The sequence below is a fragment of the Puma concolor genome, chromosome C1, assembly GCF_028749965.1.
Source record: "Puma concolor isolate L17-30 chromosome C1, mPumCon1.1.hap2, whole genome shotgun sequence".
Lineage (NCBI taxonomy): Eukaryota > Metazoa > Chordata > Mammalia > Carnivora > Felidae > Puma > Puma concolor.
The window spans coordinates 53,716,454-53,739,795 of record NC_141674.1 but is presented as its reverse complement, the minus strand read 5'-3'; the positions used below and the strand labels follow the sequence as shown (position 1 = coordinate 53,739,795).

At 40.6% G+C, this 23,342-nt stretch overlaps 1 protein-coding gene across 4 annotated transcripts in view; it reads left to right on the top strand.

The window, feature by feature from the left end:
- The window catches only part of JAK1 (Janus kinase 1), a 241,822-nt gene that overhangs the window by 169,184 nt on the left and 49,296 nt on the right, over nucleotides 1-23,342 (top strand). For all 4 annotated transcript variants that reach the window (XM_086717201.1, XM_086717198.1, XM_086717200.1 and 1 more), the window contains one exon: nucleotides 21,735-21,811. In XM_086717201.1, coding sequence (XP_086573327.1) covers nucleotides 21,806-21,811 — 6 coding nt within the window. In that variant the 5' untranslated portion in view covers nucleotides 21,735-21,805. The remainder of the gene's footprint in view (nucleotides 1-21,734; nucleotides 21,812-23,342) is intronic.

The window sequence follows — 23,342 nt, the reverse complement described above, 5'->3', positions numbered from 1 at the left end:
GGTTGTGATTGCTTTGGCTGTGAGTGTGGAAAGAGAAAAGGTCAAGATCTAAGACCTGGGGCCCACCAACAATTTGGAGATAGGGAAATGGAGGCGGCTCCAACGTCTGAAAATGAGGATGCTAGAACCTGACCTCTCTCTCTCTCTCTCTCAAAATTGTTACAGAAATTGTGTAAGATAATATGAATGAACACACACTGAAAATTATTTGCTCCTTAACCACATAAATAAATATAGGAGTTGGGGGAGTTAGGTAGGAAAATCATTTTCCCACTTGACTTTTCTTCTGAAAATCTGTTTGTATGGGATTGGGTGAGGTGCGTGTGAATCTGTATACAGCAGAGGATTGCAGTGTGTAGGTTATGTAACTGAGGGAATGGGGATGGGGGTGTGGAGGCTGTTTGGGAAAGTTTACAAGAGGCTTACCACAAGATGCATACTTGGAATATAGTTATTTCTGTTTTTTGTCAGTTCAAAAAAAATAAATACACAGCCAAAGGATCATGAACTATTTACTGTTAACGGGGTTCTAATAGTAAAAAAATTAATGCTGATATTGACATATGTAGAGATACATGCATACAAACAATGCATGTGCGCTAAATATGAATTGTCTGTTTTGTGAACCGATTGTGCTTGAGTTCCGGTCTTAGTAGGCTGTTTGAACTTGGCATCATCTCACTCTCTGCCCCTCCCTTCTCTTCATCTTCCCTTCAGTGGGAATGAGGCAGAGTTTCCTGAAAAGTGGGCTCTCTTCTGGGAAGACTCTGTGGCCATTTGCCAGTGTGTCATAGAACTTATCCAGTCACATGGTGAAAGAGAAGACTTGCAAAAAGATGGGGGATAAAAACAGGAAAAACCAAGTGGGTCAGAGGAGAAAGAAGCAAGACCGAAGCAAATACAGGCAGAGGTTCATTTGGAACGGAGTTGGGGATAGGCACCTTCACTGTTCACTCAGTGACCGTTTTTCTCCTCTCTCCTTGGGTTATTTTCTTGGTGCCCACCTGCTGTTATCAGAATTGCAAGGGCTTTCCCCAGGTGTTTGGGTTATTGAGTAATAGAGAAGTGTAATTTTTCCCAGGCGTTACCTTCCAGAATGCCTGCTTGAGATGACATTGCAAAAATGCCCCTGGCTCAGTAGGTTAAGTATCCAGCTTTGGCTCAGGGCATGATCTTGCAGTTCATGAGTTCAAGCCCCGCATCAGGCTCTGCGCTGGTGGTGGGGAGTCTACTTGGGATTCTCTCTCCCTCTCTCTCTCTCTGCCCCTTCCCCATTTGTGCTCTCTGTCTTTCTAAATAAATAAATAAACTTAAAATAATTTTTAAAAATGCCACATTCTTCCCCATTTTTATGAGTACCTCTTTCATCTGATGTGATTAAACTGTAATCTTGGATTTTATTCCTATACTTGTGTCTATCTGATTTTAGGATGTGAGAGAGGACATATGTGAGAGACAGGGGTAGAGAATGTAAGTGATTGAATGATGGATGGATGGATGGATGAATGAATGCCTTTCTGAAGAATTTGGTGTATTAAATTATCTGCCCAGGAAAGAAGGCTTTCTGAGATGGATACTCTTAGATATATTTATTTATAGAATTTGATAAGTGAAAGAACATGGAGATCATCTGATTTAGACTTTTCCATATATATATAAAAGCCCCTAGATGGAATAATTTTGCAAAAGTTGGAGACTTATTAACACATTGAAGGCCAAGTATTCTTATTATTAAAGATCCTGTTTAACTTTGCTTAAGTAGTATTTCCCCAATTTATTTCACTATGGGCCTCCACTTTTCTTCCCACTTTCTGAGCAATATGTATATAGAACAGTTATTATCATTGCACAGAAATACAAGGTTTCAGAAAACAGTTTGGGAATGCTGATTTAGTCTAATCCTTACATTTATTTTGAGCTTGCCACTTCTCTGGTCTTTGCCCACGTGTATAATACAAGTAAGAGTAGGTTGAATGAATTAGTCAGTGATGTGATGCTATTCCTGGCTGTGACACTTCCTGGTTCAGGTAGATTCATTAATAAAATCAACATTAAAAAAATTATATCTGCTTCTGTATTAAGAAGGTTGTTGGGGCACCTGAGTGGCTCAGTTGGTTAAGCGTCCAGCTCTTGATTTCGGCTTAGGTTATGATCTCACGGTTTGTGAGATTGAGCCCTGAGTCAGGCTCTGTGCTGACAGTGGAGGCTGCTTGAGATTCTCTCTCTCCCTCTCCCTCTGCCCCTCTCCACTTTCTCTCTTTCTTAAAATAAATAAACATTTAAAAAAAAGTTGTCTTCCTTGTTCTTCACTATAGCTTTGGTATCTACTACAGTGCCTGATACATAGCAGCATCTCAGTAAGTATTATTGAACAGACATATATCTTTCAGTTTCAGAGCACTGTGTCAGCTATGCCTTGAGGCTTAGAGAAGAGATCTTGTTTTTGCCCTCAAGGAACTTGTAGTCAAGTTGATGACTTTTCTAAGAGTGTGGGATCTGCCAAGGAGAGAACCCAAGTTAGATTTTGATAGTGATCATCTGTAGGTTGTGGATATATTGGACACGATTTCTGAACCTGAGTCAGATGTGTGGACTAGAACATAAGTGGGTGTGTTATCATAACTTTCATGACAAAAAGTGTCGTTTAGAGTTGTGGTCATGGTAGCAACCACATAGTTCTTTTATCCCTGACAAGGATTTCATGATACTACCAGCACTAGGAGATAAGAGCTAGTATTATTCCCATTTTATTTTTGAATTCTTGCAAATTTGTATTCTCTTTTTCACATTTTTTTCTTTTAATGTATTTCTAATATGGTGCTTATACTTCTAGTCTCAATCAGGTCAACAGACATTATTCATTCATCTATTTATTCCTTTATCTGTTCCTTTATTTAGGTATAATTGGCAAATAACATTGCATTCATTTTAGGTGTACAGCATAATGATTTGAGATAGGTAGATAGTGAAGTGATCACCCACACTAAGTTTAGTTTTAATATCCATCACCACACATAGTTATAAACTTTTTTCTTAAAATGAGAACTTTTAAGATTTATTTTCTTAACTTTTAAATATATAATACAGTATTGTTAACTATAGTCACAACACTGTATATTACATCCCCAGGAGTTACTTACCTTATAACTGGAAGTTTGTACCCTTTGGCCACCTTCAGTCCTTTTGCCTACCCCTCCTGCTTCTGACAGCCACCAAAAGCATCAATCTGTTGTTCTCTGAGTCTATGAGTTCAGTTTCTGTTTTCGTTATTGTTTTTAGATTCCACATATAAGTGAGATCACATAGTATTTGTCTTTCTCTGTCTGACATATTTCACTTAACATGATTTGCTCAGGGAACATTCACGTTGTCACAAGTGACAGAATTCCCTTCTTTCGTATGACTGAATAATGTCTCGCTGTATGTATGTGTATAAATATGTATATATCACATTTTTTTATCCATTAATTGATGGACACTTAGGTGGTTTCCATATCTTGGCTGTGGTAAATAATGCTGCAGCGAACATGTGGGGTTCATGTATCTTTTTGAGTTAATGTTTTTGTTTCCGTCTGATAAGAATCCAGAAGTGGACAGGGCACCTGGGTGGCTCAGCTGGTTAAGTGGCTGACTCTTGATTTCGGCTCAGGTCATGATCTCACAGTCTGTGAGATTGAGCCCTGTGTTGGGCTCTGTGCTGACGATGTGGAGTCTGCTTGGGATTCTCTCTCTCCCCACCTCTGTCTCTATCCCTCTCCCACTTGCTCTCTCTGTCTCAAAATAAATAAATAAACATTTAAAAATTTTTAATAAAAGAACCCAGAAGCAGAATTGCTGGATCGTATGGTAGTTTTATTTTTTCAAGGAACCTTCATACTGTCTTCCATAGTGGCTGCACCACTTTACATTCCCATCAACAGTGTACAAGGATTCCTTTTTCTCCACATCCTCATCAACACAGATTTCTCATCTCTTTGATAATTGCCATCCTAACAGGTGTGAAGTGATATCCCATTGTGGTTTTGATTTGCATTTCTCTGATTAGTGATATTTAGTACCTTTTCATACCGTTTGACCATCTGTATGTCTTGTTTGGGAAAATGTCTATTCAGATCCTCCACCCACTTTGTAATTGGATTGTTTGGATTTTGGGTTTTTTGTTGTTTTGTTTTGTTTTGCTTTGCTTTTCGCTATTGAGTTGTATGAGTTCTTTGTATATTTTGGATATTAATCTCTTATTAGATACACAATTTGCAAATATTTTCTTCTATTCAGTAAATTGCCTTTTCATTTTGTTGGTTTCCATTGCTGTCCAAGACATTTAGTTTGATGTAGTCCCACTTGTTTATTTTTGCTTTTGTTGCCTTTGCTTTTGGTGTCAGATTTTAAAAAATCATCTCCAAGACTGATGTCACAGAGCTTACTGCCTTTGTTTCTTTCTAGGAGTTTTATGGTTTCAGGTCTTCTGTTCAAGTATTTAATCCACTTTGAGTTGTTTTTTGTGTGTGGTGTAAGTGTGGTCCAGTTTCATTCTTTTTACATGTGGCTGTCTGGTTTTCCCAGCACCATTTATTGGGCCTATTTTATAAATAAAGGAATTGGGGCTCAGAGATTTAGGAACACGTCTAAATTGACATACCCTGAGTGAAGAGCCAGAATTAGGACCAGGTGTGTGATTTTAAATTTTGTATCCTTAACCACTTCCTATCTTCCCATTCAGTCTTGGTCTCTTTCATTATCCCATTCATATTAGAAGCTCTGAACCTTATTTACGTTCAGAAGATGTGCACGTTTCCAGAAAGGGTTAAGAAAAAGGTGCAAAATTCATATGCTCGCCTTTTGGGAAGAAGCTTCTACACAGCACTTTGTTCATACCCCGTTGGCCAGAACTTACACGGTTTCATCCTGCGGTAAAGAGAGGTCATCAGGTTTAGTCTTCGTTGTGAGTACCCATGTGCACAGCTGAGAATTATTGAAGAGAGGGAGAAAGGATAGGGGCATACAAGTAGCAGTTTCTGCCACCCCCTCTTCCCTGGGGGATCTGTTGCCCATCTCCTCCCATCTTTGACCGTTGGTCAGTAGATCATCCTTTCCCCCTCTCACACCTTAACCTTCATCCTTTTAATCCTTTTCTCCTCATTATCATTTCAATGTTCTGAAGTCTCTCTTAACATGATATGACACAAAACAGCAACCAGTCTGTGAATAAAGGCACTTTGTCCCCCACCCCCAGTGTTCATGTTTTATCCCTAGATCCTCATACAGGGCATAGTGCATAGGAGTTTTTCCAATAGTTGAGAAACTAAATGAGTGAGGAGCTGAAACTTTGTTCTTAGCTTTTATCAGCCAGTGAACAGGGAAATGCTGGTCAGTTTTTCTGTGGCAAAAATAGTAGGACTGATTTTACTGATGAAAGTGCCAAGACGGTAAAACATATTGGCTATTCTGATTTTGCCATTTACTGGCTACACTGACATTTGGCAAATCATGTAGTCTCTATGAGCCTCAGTTTCCTCACTCACCTGAAGAAATGAAGGCTCCCTGACCTCCCTCACAAGGTTGTTGCTATGATTAAATGAGAAAACTGCAGTAGAGAATGTATCTTAATACTATTTTCACTTTCTGTGTTGATTTTTAAGATCAAGGAACATCTTTACTTTTTTTTTTTTATTTCTCTAGAGTGATTTGTAATTTTTAAATGCCTTCACATAGTGGAATATTATTCAGCCATAAAAACGAATGAAGTATTAGTACATGATACAACATGATGAACCTTGAAAACATGTTAGGTGTGGGGCACCTGGGTGGCTCAGTCGGTTAAGCTCCCGACTTCGGCTCAGGTCATGATCTCGCAGCTCGTGGGTTTGAGCCCTGTGTTGGTCTCTTTGCTGACAGCTCGGAGCCTGGAGCCTACTTCTGATTCTGTCTCCTTTTCTCTCTGCTCCTCCCCCTCCCCTACTCGTGCGCGCATGCTCGCTCTCTCTCTCTCTCTCTCTCTCTCAAATAAATAAACATTAAAAATTTAAAAAAAAGAAAAGAAAATATGTTAGGTGAAGTAAGACAGTATTGAATCACGTATTGTGTGATTTCATTTATATGAAATGTTCAGAATAGACAGATTAATGATTGCCAGAGGACATGATAGGGAGAGTGGAGAGTAGCCACTAATGGGAATGGGGTTGTTTTGGGGGGTGATGAAAATGTTCTAGAATTAGGTATTAGGGATGGTTGTAAAACTTCATGAATATACTAAAAACCTTGAATTGTACACTTTAAAACAATAAATAAAAATATTTAAATGCTTTCACAGGGCAATATAAGTAAGAGAATATTTTAAAACTTTGTAGTTTCGTTTCACAGTTTATCACTAATTCTTCTATAACAGAAATCAACATTTGGTTCATACCTACTATGAACTTGTGTTTTTTCACTTGCTGGCCTAATTGATTTGATATACTACATTTGATTATATTATTTCCATCTTAAGCAACTTCCAGCACACTGAGAAATCTCAGAGTATGTTTTTCCTTATGAGAAAGAAGAATTAGCTGTGGGCTCCTTCATGGGTACCGTGGTGGGGGGAAGATATAAGAATACAAAGCTTAATTGTTTTTCACAATTCAGTTAGGCATATAACTTCACATTTAATGTAATAAACATTTTTTTATTTTATTTTATTTTATTTTATTTTATTTTATTTTATTTTATTTTATTTTATTTTATTTTATAAACATTTTTGAAATGCAAAGTGGTAGGGATGGCTAGCTGGCTTAGTTGGAATAGCCTGTGACTCTTGATGTTGGGGTCATGGGTTTTGAGCATCATGTTGGGTGTAAAGGTTACTTAAATAAATAAAACAAAGTTTAAATGCAAACTGGTATACTGTGTTCACATAGACTGGGTGAGTACTTCTGGAGGGAAGTGGGGATGGTCAGGGAAGGCATCCTGAAAAAGGAAGTGTTTAAGCATTCCTTCCACAAGCAATTATTGACTGCTGTACCCTAAGCATTGTTGTTTGGTGCTACATATAGCTTGATAGCAGCTACAGTCCCTGCTCTCAGGGAGCTCAAGGACAGTGGAGAAGACACAGTTCTGTAGATAATTTCAAAGCAGGATCATAAAGCCTGCTGTAAAAGTAAGCACAGGATGCTGTGATGCCTAGACTTGGCAGATGGATCATGTCAGGGAAGCTGCCTGCATAACTCAGCACATTTGGAGTCCAGGTACAAACGGTGTTAAGCCACGAAAGGTTAGATCACAAGTAGCCTTGAAGTCCATCTTTCCTAAGAGAGTAGGAAGAAGAAAGCATTTTAGATTTGTAGTTTAGAAATCTGACTGGCTGCATTGTGGAGACAGGAATAGAGGAAATGAGAAGGAAGATGAGAACTTTTCAGGAGACTGTTGCCCTAATTTGAGAAAGAAATCAGAATGATGGGGAGAAGTGGAGGAAGACAAAGCAGTTACAGTGATTGGGGCTTACCAGTTGGACATGTGAGCTGTCTGTGACTCCCAGTGTCCTCTGTACACCACACTGTTGTCCCATCCATCTCGGTCTAAACCCCGCCTACCTCCACCGTCTTGTCTCCTGCCTCTCTGCATGAATATGTGCAAGTCTCCTGCTGCCTGTCCCCGAAGCAGGCCTGCTGATATTCTGCCTGCTGCCTGTGATCACACTTTTATCTTCACCTTGAATGGAGCTCCCTTCTCTTTACCTGTCCAGATCTCTGGCTTAGAAAGCCTGTGAAATCATTCTGTGTTAGGATGGTCTCTTCCTCCTCTGAAGTCATAATACTTAGTATCTCTATCACTCATAGCAAATAATTGCATTTTGCCTTGTCACATCTCTTAATTGCTTTTAGTCGTTAGTAACTCCTGAAGCGTTTTAAAATTACAGCAGGCAAAAAGAAACAAATAAATAAGATTACAGCAGGCAGAATGACATATTGACATGAAGACTTAAATAGTGGAATAGGAATCAGCTCTCCTGAATCCCAGTCTGAACCTCAACTCCCTGTGTAACCTGGGGGAATTACTCCCCCCCCCTCCCCCCCGCATTAGAGTAGTAACACATAGTTATCAGAGAACACTTGGAAAATCTGAAAAGGCTTGCAGGACGAACTAATCCCTAATCCACAAGCACCTAAAATAATCACTGTTAACACAGATAATTTTTCTTACTGTGTCCTTCCCATTCTGCATTTTTTTTCTTTTTCTAGGATTATATGCATGTGTCTGTGCAACATAGCTGGGGCATCCTCTACGTGCTACTTTGTAACCTGCTTTTTTTTATTACTGTATTGGAGGGTTGCTGAATCCAAACACAAGGATTTTTAAATACAAGTTGACACGTGGGGCCAAATTGTCCTCAAGGAAGGTTGCACCAAAAGCAGAATAGTGGTTATCTCTGAGGAGTAGGGAGAAGAACTCTTGCTTTTCAGTATATTGGTCTGTATACTGAATATGTATTTTTATTAACATGAGTCTAAATAACTTTTATAGTTTGAACATGACAGTAATTTATACCTCTACTTAATTCAGGCTTGAATCTACATTTAAAAACTAGGGGCGCCTGGGTGGCGCAGTCGGTTGAGCGTCCGACTTCAGCCAGGTCACGATCTCGCGCTCCGTGAGTTCGAGCCCCGCGTCGGGCTCTGGGCTGATGGCTCGGAGCCTGGAGCCTGTTTCTGATTCTGTGTCTCCCTCTCTCTCTACCCCTCCCCCGTCCATGCTCTGTCTCTCTGTCCCCCCCCCCAAAAAAAAAAGGGTGAAAAAAAAATAAAAGCTACATAACCTTTACTGATCAGATGGATTAAAAAATGGCATCCTGTTATTTTATTTTGAGTATTGGTGAAATGTGACCTTTTCACCATGATCATTTGTCATTTTTTTCTTTAGACCTTTCATGAGTCACTTAGTATCTTTAGGCCTTAGTTTGCTTATGAGTAAAAATAAGAGGAACGATATTTAAAATTATTATGAGGATTAATGGAAACCATGTATTGAAGATGCTTTGTAAGCTATAAAAAGTATATAATTGTATTTATCGTTTGTGTGTGTATTGATTTTGTATTGACTTTGATTACTTAATGATTATGAACAGTTAGGCCGGCTTTGCTTTTTTGCATTCATTTAGAGAAAGTGTAATATTTATTTTCATGCAATGTACAATTCATGACATGTGGCATCTGAGGACTTGGTCTGTGCTATAGCTCTGCTATTTATTGGCTATGTGTACAGATGTCATAGTGCATGGACACACACAGTTCTTTTGGCCAAGATCAGCAATGTTCAGGGAACACCTAGCTGGACACACATCAGAGAGTTCTGTGAGCTGATAAAACATTCATGCAAGCTCCTGAAGATTATCTGTTTAAATGGATGATAGTACAAGGGACCTTGTTTGTGCAAATTCCACTAACTGGATTATCTCCCGCCCTATTCCACCCTGCATGGTTTTGTGAAATGAAAATTGGTCAAAATCATAATCCTAAGGCCTGGGAAGTATCAAAGGCAGATAAATTTCCATACGACATGATTTTTGTGAATTCTATATATAGCTCTCTGGAAACATGGGTACCTTATGTCTTTCATTTATCCAAAACACTGAATTCTGGATAATAGGGAAACAGGGCTGTGTAAACAACTCCACTGAGTAATAGATGACCTCCCCACCTCCTATTTCTGACTGTTTCCTTTTATCCAAGGACAAGATGTTACAAAAATAATTCAGAGTGACTCCCGAGGGTAGCCCTGCGAACTCCTCCCTCGGACTGTACTCGCAGAGGAGGGTGAATCACCACAGCAGAATGTTGATTCCCCCAGTGCTGTTAGTAAATGTCCCAGCCAGGCTCTTAAACTGTGAGGACACAAGCAATGGGAAAGTTTTTTCTGACTCATTCACAGTGTAATTCGCAGAAGAAACCCTCTAGCTTCTCATTTTATTTTGTAAAGTGTGTGTGTGTGTGTGTGTGTGTGTGTGTGTGTGTGTGCGTGCGTGTGCGCGCGTGCGCACGTTTAGTAAGGTGAGGTTAAAGTATGGATCTCCCAAATGAATATTCAAACTAGCTCTTACCAGCAGCAATATTTGGGGCTATTTTGTCAGTTTCTGTGGTCCTGGATGTTCACACTGGGGGAAGACGGATGGAGAACCTCAGTGTCCAGTGCCTTTCTATCCATGAAAGACTAGTTGATTCATTCAAAGTATTTTAGGGGCTCCTGGGTGGCTCAGTCGGGTAAGTGTCCGACTCTTGATTTCAACTCGGGTTATGATCTTATGGTTTGTGGGTTCGAGCCGCATGTTGGGCTCTGTGTTGACAGCATGGAGCCTGCTTGGGATATTCTCTCTCTCTCTCTCTCTCTCTCTCTCTCTCTCTCTCTCTCTTTCTCTCTCTCTCTGCCCCCTCCCCTGCTTGTGTGCACTTTCTATCTAAAAAATAAATAATAATAAAAGTATTTTAAAACAATATTATTTTCCACAGTGACCTTCAGGTGTCCCCATGCCTTTTTTCATCACTCCTTCTGTCTGAGACCCCACTCCCGACAGAACACACATTCATGTACCAGGGGACTTTCTTGCTTCAGAGGAATTCATCTGAGTCTGGGGATTCATGGGCAGTGTCTCCTCAGAGGAAAGTCCAGACTTTAGTTGGCATTTGTGGTCCACTGTAAATTGACCTCAGCTTTCTCTCTTTCCTCATTTCTTTTTGATTTACACAGACCTTCTCTTTACCCTCCAAAGGGGGACTCCCCCTTTCCTTCTGCTGCTGTTTCTTCTTGTTTCTGTTATTTGGAGTGTTCCCTTTAGTCAGCTTCCATTCTCTTCCTGTTTGCAGCTTCCCCATCCCTAAAGGCCCAGTTCAAATCCCACCTCTGCCATAATGGTCATACTATTACATGACTGCTGTGGGCCAGCTGTTCTACTAGGCCTATATATATTATTTTTCACAGAGTTTAAAACAATCCTGAGAAATAATTACTATTATCCTTATTTACAAATGAGGAAACAATCACAGAAAGTTAAAAAGTGACCTGAACCAAACTACTAAGTGGCAGGGCCAATGTTCTGACTCAGGTCTTCTTCTTTCTTCTTTCTTCTTCCTTCTTTCTTCTTCCTTCTTTCTTCTTCCTTCTTTCTTCTTTCTTCTTTCTTCTTTCTTCTTCCTTCTTCCTTCTTCCTTCTTCCTTCTTCCTTCTTCCTCCCCCCTCCTCCCTCCCTCCTCCTCCCCCCCCCCTCCTCCGGATTGGACTAACTACACCAGCTCCCACCTCACACCTTCTCTGAACATCCTCTTTTGCCTTGGTTGGGTGTGTCTTGTGTTTGGCAATCAATCGTGTGTTATTTCCTTGTCACAGTCTTGGGATGCTAGCTCTTCTTTGATGATGCATCTTTTCTTGCATTCTTTGTGTCCCACAGAGCTGTGGTTCATAGGCTTTTCATGATGAATTTTGCTTGTTTATAATAACTTAATGAATGATGTCTAGGAGTGAGTTACTCCTCCTAGTTGTTAACGTTTACATTTTTCTAGTTTAATTAGTTGTCAGCATCCTACCATAATATTTACAGTAGTCTTAGTGTATTATCTTACCCTCCTGTCTTTCTACATGTTTATTCTCTTGAAAGGAGGGACAAAAGAAGCTCCATAGCTGGAGTATGTACTACTCCTCCACCTTTCCTGCAGGAAAATTAAATGTAATGAATGAAGACCAGGCATTCCACTGAATTTGCAGTGAGATGGATAACAGTTTGGTTAAATTCAATTGTTGTCTGTTAGGCAAGGGCTTTTTGATAAAAGAATTATGGGTCTAGAATCATGCTGTGGATGTATTTGGGACAAGAGTGCAAAAAAGTGCTTCACCGAGGTTCTGCCTTCTTAGGTGCCAAGTATGAAGTGAGCATTTATCTTGAGGAAAGAGAGCTGTATCTGTTTACCTTTTTCGGTTTGTTGGTAGAAAACTATAATTAAAGTTGATACAAAGGAGTCCTAACCTAATCCATGGAATGTACCATCTATCATCTAAACCTGCAAAACCTGCCTAGCTCCCCCTCCCCAGAAATTCCCATTGGTGGCCATACACTGAATTCTTCTGTCCATCCACAATGTTATCAACATGAAATACATTGAAAAATTTTGCACAGATGAGAAGTAAACAATGGATTTTGAATTTCTTAGGCTCCTGCAAGTCATCACTTTACTGTGATTGTGAAGTTAGAAACTGGGGACTGTGGGAATAAGTTATGAGTTTATGAATAAATCATGGGTTTTAAGAAGAGTGGTTATTGGCAGAATTGAAAGCATGGATCTTCTGTGCTCTGTGGGTTTAGTTTCTGTGTTTTCTCAATCTCCGGCATCATTGTGGAGATTTAGAAGGTAACCCGACTGAAGAGCTTCCTGGGAGAAGAAACTATTGTGAAAGGAAGACTCTGAGTGGATTGCACAGTGGATCTCAGTGTAGCTGTCTGGGTTGAAACTTCATAGGCTGCACACTGTGGAAAAAGAGGAGTGATCTTCTGGTAGTCAGAGGAATTTCAGAGAAATACATTTCAGTGTTTTAATGTCAGCTAGGGAAGGAAGGTATACACATTGAATATAAGCAGTGAATATAAAATACATTTTATGGAGCACCTGGGTGGCTCAGTTGGTGAAGCGTCTGACTTCAGCTCAGGTCATGATCTCACAGCTTATTATTATTATTATTCTTAATTATTATTAATTTTATTATTTAATTTTCTTATTGGTAATCTTGTTGAGTCCTTTAAACAAGTGTTTTTCAGACTGGTTTGTTATTCATTAGTGGACTGTGAAATTTATTTTGAGGGTCTTGTTTAGCATTTAAAAATGTATTAAATGAAGAAAATAGCATAGAATAGAAAATAGAATGAATTGCATACAGTAAGGTATCCTTCCTTCTGTGAAACTAATTTTTTGTCACACACACACATACACGCACATATACTGTAAAATATATTTTTTGCTATGCATCACGGTCAAAAAGGTTTGGAAAGATGTTGGAAAGCATGGCTGTTGGCACAGGTTCCTAGGATATCAGATAGTGAGGTATAACCCTTCTAGATACTCAACTGGGGCATACCAGGTTGTTGAATGAGAGGTGGCTTAGTGCTCTGCAGTGTTGACCTAGTGATCAAGTCTGCTGCCTTGATGAGGACAAAGTACACTACTCATTGTACAAATATGGTCCACTGAGGAGCTCTGCCTGCCATTTCAGACTTGGTTGGCAGACTATTTCAAAACTAAACATAAAAATTGGTTCTAGTTTCTTGGTTGGGGAGAGGTGTATGGGACCATTTTTCTTGAGATTTCTTTTTATTTTTCTCCCCTGACTTCCCCTAGCTGAGTTCACTGGGAGTATAGACCGGAGTGGACACTTGCTGTTTGGGGGATTGTCTAGCATCTGAACTCTCTTTGTTTCTAGAGTGATCATCTGTTGTTGCTGTCCAAGTTGAAGGAAATGCAGACACATGACTGGATGAACTTGGTTCACCTCTTGGGTCCCTGTGTCCCAGGATATTGAATCTGGAGGGGACAGTACGGACACATAGGGGCAGCTTGAGTTCACCTCTTGGATCCCTGTGTTCCAGGACGTTGAATCTGGAGGGGATGGTACAGACACGGAGGGGCAGCTTAAGATCATTCAAGAGAGCAGCAGAGCTAGGAGTCCAATTGTGCTAATGTCTGATGAACAGTGGTAGCTGTCCTAGAATGGTGTCCTTATCAGACTTCTCTGTGCTCTTAATTCATTTTTATCTTTCTCTTAATTCATTTTTATCCTAAGGTAAGCATAACTGATTTCTGTTGTTTGCATCCAAGAATGCTGAGTGGTTAAAGAATTACAGGAGAAAATGTTAGATGGTTTTTTGCCCTGAAAGAGCTTAGTACATAACGGGGGGGGGGGGGGGCGGGGGGGAGGTTAACACGCAGTGACACACAAATAAATTAGTAAAAATTAGCGAGGGGTGGGGGGATTCACTCTTGTTTCCTGTGTACTCCATTAAATTATGGTTTCCTGCAAGCTTTGTCAAGATGCCATCATCAACAAAAGGTTGTTGAAGCATGTCATCTTGGAAATACAAATCAATGAAAAATTAGCTGTGTTAGGGTGTGGCGTAATATGCTTTCAAACATTCTGTTCTTTAAGGAACCGTAGAGGTCATCTAATATTTTTTTTTATTACACACTATTTGAGCTCAGAAAGCTTTAGAGGCTTAAGACCAGGCAGGTTCTGGCAGAACTAGGCTGGAACTAGGGCCTCCTTCTCTGGGGGGTTTCTCTTGTTGCCCGAGGGAGGAAGCTGGCACACAGACTGTCCTCAAACGGACCCTCCTCCATCTTTCCACGCTGTCTACCTCCTTCCTATCTGCCCCTCCCGGTCTGCATATTCCTTCTTACACACCCGCCCTCATGATTTGCCTTGCTCCTGGTCCTTTTCCAGAAGAACTGCATACTTCCTTTCTATCTTTGAAAATCTTCTGTCTTCCTCAAGGCTGGGAACAGATTCCACTCTCCCTGATTACCTCACAGCCCTCTCTTCTTGACTCCTGTTGTTCCTACTGTCTGTGTCTCAGCATCCCCTCCACGTCTGCTTTCTTGAGGTCCCCGGGTGTCTTTTTCTCTTGCCAGCTATTAACAGACCAAGGTTTTGGTGAGCTTAGATTTTAATCCTAGTACTTCTTTAGATTCCACCAAAGCCCCATGCCTTGACCAAGGAAATGTGGCACAGTGAGAAAGGGCAGTGAAGCTGGAGGCCGAGAAATGAGTGTGAGCCCCGTCTGGCCACACACTGGCTTCTCGAACGTGGGAACATCTGAAGCTGAATCTTCTTATTTGCGAAAGGGGCTGTGAGCCTCAAATGCGGTTATAGATGTGAAAGCCATTTTAAAATATAAAGTACCATATAAATGCAAGGTTTTATTGCGATGGTACAAGTGCTTAATATGTATTTTAGGAATGAGTGGTTGAACAGTACGTAAGGTGAAGACAAGCCATTCTTCCCACCATGTTTGGAGTGTCCACTTCTGCCACCGTAGTCCTGACCCCGAGATTCTGTGTTCTCTAATAACATTATAGATGTATTAGTGGAAAAAGAAGAAAGAGTAGCAAAGCATCTTGATACTGTGTGGCTTTTAGGAAAATACTTATTGACGTTAATTAGGCCAAGTACTGTATTTACTTTGATCAGAAATTGTCTCTCAGGGAAAGCAGGCTCGTTGGGAGCAGTGCAGAGAGCCCTGACCCATTGAGTTGGCATTGATTGTTTGATCATCCCTGGAAGTTTATTGTAAATGAAGCAGCACTTACGGTTCTGGGGTATTCCTGGAAATGCTATAGTTAGAAGTGAGTTATTCTGTGTGGCAGGAATGGCATATAGAAGAGCCATCATTCTGACTTGCTGACAGGAAAAAATAGCAGGTTTTGTATTTATATTGTTGTCTTTTTGGCTGGAATCCATCAGCTCTGCACAGTATCTTGTGATGCTTTCATCAGACAGTTGTTCTGGGTCTCGGCAAGGCAGGGGGTACCGGGTGCACCCAATACAAGTCCCTTCCAAAGTTCTTGTGTGTGTGTGTGCAGAGTTCCTAGTGGGGAACTCTGGAAGGGAAGCAGAGATGCTCTCCCTGCCTCTGTGTGTGTCTTAGGCCTCAAGGAGGTTCTGTGCATGTGTGAGCTGGGCCCTAGTCAGCAGCCACCAGAACTTTCCTCTCCACACCTGAGGTAGTGGTGCTGGAGCAGTGTTTAGCTGTGGGCTTCGGTGCAGCAAGGCCTGAGCACTTGGCTGGTTTTTTCAGTGACCATTTCTTCAGTCTCTGGAGGGAAAGCCCTAGAATGAGTTCAGTCTCCCAGGTGGATGTTAAGCTGTGAGAAATACTGAAAAGCCAGAGAAGACCATGGTGTTGGTGATAGGGGGCATTTTAAAGCAGGCTCCGTCATTCCCCCTGCCGCCCCGTGGAAAGAGCAGGGTCCTTGGAATCAGGAGTCCTGTGTTTGACTTCCGGCACTCCCACTGACTGGCCTCAAACCTCTCCTGCTTTTTATGAGAATTAAGTGCAAGTGCCATTGATGCAGGAGTTGTTGCAGAGTCTCAGTGTATATTGGAGTTCCCTCTCCTCGGCTGGAACTGTGTTCCATCAATATGTAATCAGTTTAGCAGGAATTATGGCCAAAATATGAATGCTTGCTGCCTGCTAAACTCTGCCTGAGGAAGAGTTTATATGCATTAACTTATATAACCCTTAACAGCTCTGTGAGACACATGCCATTCCCTGCTTCCCGCCATAACTGAGAACATTGAGGTTTAGGGATGTTAAGTAGCTTGCCTAAGGTTACAATAGCTAGTAGGTGGGGAAGGCAGGATTTGGACTCAGGTAGGGATGATCCAGCTCACTCTCCTAACTGCTCTGCTAGATTTGTGAAATGGAACTTGATTACTGATAAGGCTTTTGTTCAGAATGCCTATTTATTCTGTTGTCCTTCTCGCAAGCTCACAACTCACTTGAGTCCTTTGCCATAAAGCCTACATTGCATTGTTTTACCACTTAACACCTTTCTGAGCACTTTCACATCAACAACTGCACTTGAAAAAGGTGTTATAGGAGCTTGATGAAGACTTTTTCTTTTTTTTTTTTAATTTTTTTTTAACGTTTATTTATTTTTGAGACAGAGAGAGACAGAGTGTAAACGGGGGAGGGGCAGAGAGAGAGGGAGACACAGAATCAGAAGCAGGCTCCAGGCTCCGAGCCATCAGCCCAGAGCCTGACGCGGGGCTCAAACTCACGGACCGCGATATCGTGCCCTGAGCTGAAGTCGGACGCTCAACCGACTGAGCCACCCAGGCGCCCCTGATGAAGACTTTTTCAAAAATTTTTCTGATTCGTTAGGCGGGATGTTTCCTCTAAGGTTAGCGGATGAGGAAACTAGGCTCAGAGTTAGTTAAAATGATTTGTTCAGGATCACACTTGCTAGTTGTGTATGGATTCAGTAATGTTGTTACTTTGTTACCTTCATTTCATGTAACAACTGCAGTTGACCCTTGAACGACAGGAGCTTGAATTGCATGGATCCACTTATACGCTTCCTTTTTTTAACAAAAAGTCTAGTGCTGTAAATGTATTTGCTCTCCCTTACGATTTTCTTGATAACATTTTCTTTTCTTTAGTTTACTTTATTATAGAAATACAGTATGTAATATGTATAATGTGGAAAATATGTGTTAACTATTTGTGTTATTGGTAATTTGGATGGAGTCAAAAGTTATACACTAATTTTTGATGGCACGGGAGTTTAGACCCCTGACCCTTGTGCTGTTCAAGATTCAACTGTATTTAACTAATAGCACCTAATATGTGCTGGTGATCAGCGCTTACGGGACAATGATCCTTGCCCTCCTGGAGCTTGTATTGTGATGTTAGGTTTCATTGCCGAACTTAAGGCAGGTGCCTGCTGAAATAGTTTAAGGTCTAGAAACTTTAGTCTTAAAGTTTCTTAAGCAGCTGATTTCAGGAAATACTTCTAAATTAGGTATTTTTCTTCTCAGTTTTTCTAGGTTCATACTTTAACTTATCAACATTTTTTATTTTCTACTTCAGAAATCAAAAGCTTTGATTCCTTTAAGATGGACATAAAGTAACCCTGTGTGTGTGTGTGTGTGTGTGTGTGTGAGTGATGGTTTCTTTAGTAAAAATAACCAGCTACCTACCCAAAGTGTTGTATTCTGACTCTTGTCATTGATTTTAACTATCATCCAGTCTATTTTTATCATGTAAATCTGGCAGTGGCCTTTGGCCAGAAGCAGTCATATTCTGATCATACTTGTGAATTTTAACATGGTCTATTTTTATGTCTCTTCACTATTCGAAGTTTAATTGTATATTCTTCCCTTATACAGATACTTGTACTTTAAAGGGTGTCCTTGACAATTTAAGAGGATTTCAGCATCTTCAGACATAGATTTCTAGGAGTTTGCATCTTGGAAAATAGTTACGATATGCCTCTATTGCAGCTAGGCCCTGTTCAGACTTGCAAGTTGTCTCTTGTTTTGTTACATGTTCCTCGTTCAGGAAGCATCAGCTATACTTGGATCAGACTTTTATAAACTAAAGAACTGTGAGATTCTACAAAATGTCTCCCCTCCCTTTTTTTAATGTAAAGTAGCATCTAACAAGATTGAGCCACAGAAGCAATCCTCTAACCATAGAAAGAGAGGCAGTTTTTTTTTTTATTCAAAAACTTGAAATTTTGTAAGTAAATTAGTATGGAAGAATTCAGTGCTGTCCTCAAAGAGCTTTTGATTATTCACTTTTATTCTTCCCATTTTCTGAGCTTCTTTGTGTTCATTTGCATTGGGAATGGAACCCAGTGAATCATATTCTTTTGAAAGGGTGTTGCGCGATTCTTACCGGTCAGGTTTCGAGCATTTAAGATTTTCTTTTTGTATTTGTAACGAAAAACTTGAATTGATTGCCTGGAATTATCTGTAGTATTTATAAACTTGATCTTGCTCTTTTCCTATCTGTTCTTAAAATAAATAGAGAACAAGCTGAGGGATGCTGAAAGGGGGGGAAGGGTGGGGAGTGGTGTTGGCTAGATGGATGATGGGCATTAAGGAAGGCACTTTTCGGGATGACCATATGTAAGAGATGAATCACTGGGCTCTATTCCTGAAGCCAAGACTACACCGTAAACTAACTTGAATTAAATAAATAAATAGCATTTTGTTTGGTTTATATGGAAAGAAATGCTACCTGAATGAAGCCTTTACACAGACTCTGTACCAACAAAAGACTCTTCTCATCCTGAATGAGAACAGATGTTATTTCATACAAAGTGGATCAGCAATCCTAGATTTAAGTGCTTAGGACGGTGCCTATCCTGTCTTTTAAGTGCTTTATGGGTGTTTTTACATTTTTATCATTAGGATGTCAGTTTTTTGAGATTCTGTTGTTATTGAATCAGCATATAAAAATATCATAGTAAATACATATGGTCTAGCAGTTCTGTTGCTGATTCTCTTTTCCCTGTGAGTTTGATCTCTATGCTAAGCATCACAATACCATTTTATTGTCCTATCCAATAATATGGGAGGTCAGTTTGAAAATTAGGTGTATTATGACTTCAGTATAGTGTGGCTTGCAATAGGGAAGGAACACTGGAAAAACCAAACTCTGTTTTATTATAGGTTTTCATAGAATCCAATCCTAGAAAAATGTTAGTAATTTTAGGCTGACCCTCGAATCTTACATGAGGCTCCGAGCAACCCTGTGACTCCTGAATGCAAGTAGTAGGTGATCTGATGGTACACTTAAAAATCCTTTGTGAATTCTGAAAGGTTTTATGCTGTAGTCTTTGTTAAATTGGGTCTGTTGGAACCTACAGGTCTCTTCCTGATCTGAAAGGCTCAAAGTGTGTTCCTTTTGGGGCAGGCTTCTTAATTCTCCAGAGCATAGGGCTCATCTGGGCCCGTCGGTTTTCATTCATCCTTGGCAGCAGCATATAATGGCATGCTTCCAGGAAACCTCAGGTAGGCCCCAGACATGCTATTAGCAAATACTGCTGATGAACCAACTAGGGTTGTTCTTTGCCCAGGTATAAAGGAATATTGGAGGGATTTCCCCATTTATGAAGCTGGAGAGATGAGACTAGCTCCTTCCCTCTACCAGGCCTTTGCATATGCCAGTCCTTTACCCAGACTGCCTTCTCTCCACCTCCCTAGATATCCGTTACATCTCAGCTCAATATTAATTCCCTCTTGAGTCCCATGCTAGATGATATTCCTTTTATTTTACCTCTCTCTTTTTCCTCCATGGCATTTTAAGCTCTTTATAATTACCTCTTTATGTATATCTTTGTTTGATTCCACTACAGACTGTAAGCTCCATGTGAACAGGGGCCATATTGCTCCAGTTCTTTATTGTGGCCTCCTGATGTAGGTCAGTTTCAGGCATGAAGAACTGCTCAAAAATAATGAATCTCCTAAATGTGACATTTGAAACTCTGCTCCTGAGCCAAAGCAAGGCATTATAGCATGTAGCTAATTTCAGATTGCTGTTTTGATGTGGGGTGGGGTATCTATTCTCATAATTAAAACAATGGATTACGTTAGATTTTTAAAAGCTGAAAGTATAATGGTTTGTTCTTTGAATCTTGATAAAGTTGTCCATGTCAGAATAGCCAAGTCAAGGGGCGCCTGGGTGGCTCAGTCGGTTAAGCATCCGACTTCGGCTCAGGTCACGATCTCGCGGTCCGTGAGTTTGAGCCCCGCGTCGGGCTCTGGGCTGATGGCTCAGATCCTGGAGCCTGCTTCTGATTCTGTGTCTCCCTCTCTCTCTGCCCCTCCCCCGTTCATGCTCTGTCTCTCTCTGTCTCAAAAATAAATAAACATTAAAAAAAAATTAAAAAAAAAAAAGAATAGCCAAGTCAAAGTTGTCATATCAAAATTCATACTTATATCCTCTGCCTGGCTTCCCAAAGGTGACATTGTGACACACTCTTCTGGTTTAAGAATTTTTTTAATGTTTGTTTATTATTGAGAGAGAGAGAGAGACAGAGACAGAGAGTGGAGGGGGGTGGGGGCAGAGAGAGAAGGAGACGCAGAATCTGAAGGAGGCTCCAGGGTCTGAGCTGTCAGCACAGAGCCTGATGTGGGGCTTGACCTCACAGACTGCGAGATCATGACCTGAGCCGAAGTCAGATGCTCAACCGACTGAGCCACCCAGGCCCCCCACACTCTTTTGGTTTTAGATTGCATGTATGTTTTCATTTGTGCCATCCCCCCCTTCGATTGTAAGATCCTGTGGGAATGCTAGCCTGTAGCCTCATTTCTGTCACCCCACTCCCTTTCTACTTCTGCCGTGTAATGCTTGGGAAAGTAGAATTCTGATAAAGTGTATTAAATGACCAACAGAAAACAGACAGTGATCCATATTAACTTGGAAACCACTTTCACACCACTAAGGGTGGTTGCTCCTGATTTGCAAAAATAATTAGATTCTACTATTAAAAAGAATTTGTGAGAGGCACCCGGAAAGTTGTTAAAACAATGCAGAACACTGTGTGTGTTGGGCGGTTGGTGGTGGTTGGTGATGAAGATGATAGGATCAGTGCTTTAATTCTAGAGAATCAAACTGGCTTTCTTATGTAGCATAAGTTTGAAGTGAGGTCAGGGAGTTGGAAGGAGGCTTTTTTGCTACCTAAGTTTTCAAATAAGAATGGCTCAAAAAACATTTGGTGAACTAAAAGCATTTTTCACTGGATTTATTTCTCAGCGCTCCCCCTTTCACCATATCATATGATGTATCACCATTAAATGAGGCCAAGGGCAGACCGGGTTGGGAGGAGGGTAATTCTAAAGGAAATGGAAATGGGAAATAAAAGTGCATAAGTTTGGGGGTCCTGAACTATTGTTCATGGCCTCAGGGGAGAGGTTGTTGACGGAAAAGGCGCATGGTCTTCATTTGCATTGGACCGGGCACTCTATGCCAGGAAGCAAAAGTCCCTGGCTTCCTCTGTTGAAGTGGTAAAAATAATATCTTCTTTGATATTCATACCCTACGATGCCTCTCTGTCCTCTCAGTGTCCTCATCAATTTTTTTCCCTTCTTCCTCCCAAATGCTTTTTCCTGTCCACTTATGGTTTGGGCTGCTTCCTTAATAAGAATGTCCTCTTATTCTCTGATGCAATTACATCTGCAGCTGATTTATTTGTTTATCCTTGTCTCTATCCCAGCTCTGAACGGACTTTGGAAAGTAGAGAAGAAAATCCAGTCTGCTTTTGGAGGACATTGGACAGCCGAATAAATGCAGGTATGTACCTTTGCATATCTTTAAAAAAGGACCAAAAGGAAAATAGCTTTTAAAAAGAATAACAAAACTGATCTTGAACTTGTAAGGATAACCTGTACTTCTGTCCTTTCATTTTTCAGTATTGGTATTTTAATTTTTTTTTTTCATTTCCAAATGTTGAATGTGCTGGTTTAAAAATAAATCTCAAGAGTATAAAAGTATAGGAAGTCCAGAGTAAAAGATAAAGCTCCCTTATAGTCCTTCCTGGATATTCACCACTTTAGCAGTTTATCACATGTTTTTCCAGATTGTGCATATAGGCATGATCAAAAGGGTCATGATATACATATTATGCCTTTTTTCACTTTGTAATATGTCATATATATTTTTCAGTGTTGATTCACATAGCTTTATGTCATCTTTTTAACAGCTGCATAGTATTCTTTTGTGTTGATATTTCTTATTTTGTTAGCCTTCTATTGTCACTTGTATTTTTTTCCTATTATAAATGGTGCCACACTGTATACGTATATAATCACGTATACTTGCCTGATTATTTCCTTAGAGTGAAAGCGTGTAACACCATCTCTCAATTCTTCCCATGCCATGCCTGTATAGGGCCTCAAGGACAAAGGTGTATCTTACATTATAAAGCAGACTGCAGCTTGTTTGTTTTCCGTTTCTGTTTCTTGTTGTAGGGTGGAGTTGGATGCTCAGTGTTGGGTTTTTTTTTTTTTTTTTTCAACGTTTATTTATTTTTGGGACAGAGAGAGACAGAGCATGAACAGGGGAGGGGCAGAGAGAGAGGGAGACACAGAATCGGAAACAGGCTCCAGGCTCTGAGCCATCAGCCCAGAGCCCGACACGGGGCTCGAACTCACAGACCGCGAGATCGTGACCTGGCTGAAGTTGGATGCTTAACCGACTGCGCCACCCAGGCGCCCCTTCAGTGTTGGGTTTTAAACCTTTCCTTGCTCAGGGAGCCTGGGTGGTTCAGTCAGTTAAGCATTCAACTCTTAATTTCAGCTCAGATTATGATCTCGTGGTTTGTGAGTTCGAGCCCCACATCAGGCTCTGCACTGATAGCACAAAGAGATTTTCTCTCCTTCTCCCCCTCCCCTACTCACTCTCTCTCTCAAAATATAGAAACAAACTTAAAAAAACTTTCTTGCTTGACAGTTGATCTGAACCCTTAAGGTAAGTTATGAACTTAGTCTTTCAGCCTGATTTCTGAAAGCTTCTGGTTTTCAGATTTATTTTGGAGATGAAACAAGTAAAATTGAGTGCCTCTTAGTTTGTAGCATTGAGGCGTATCTGGTTCATGTCTCTCCTGTAAGTATCTCACCTTTACCAGGGCGGCTAATAAACGAGCTCATGAGTCTGGTGAAGAGAACTATGTGACTTGTTTTGAGGAGCTTCCTTGGGCCATTCTGCAAGCACCCTTTAAATGTAAGGCTCTGTGCTAGGTACTGGGGAAAAAGATGAATGACACAGTCCTTACCCTTAAGGAACTCCCAGCATAAACCATTGAGAGAGAGAAAGACAGACACAT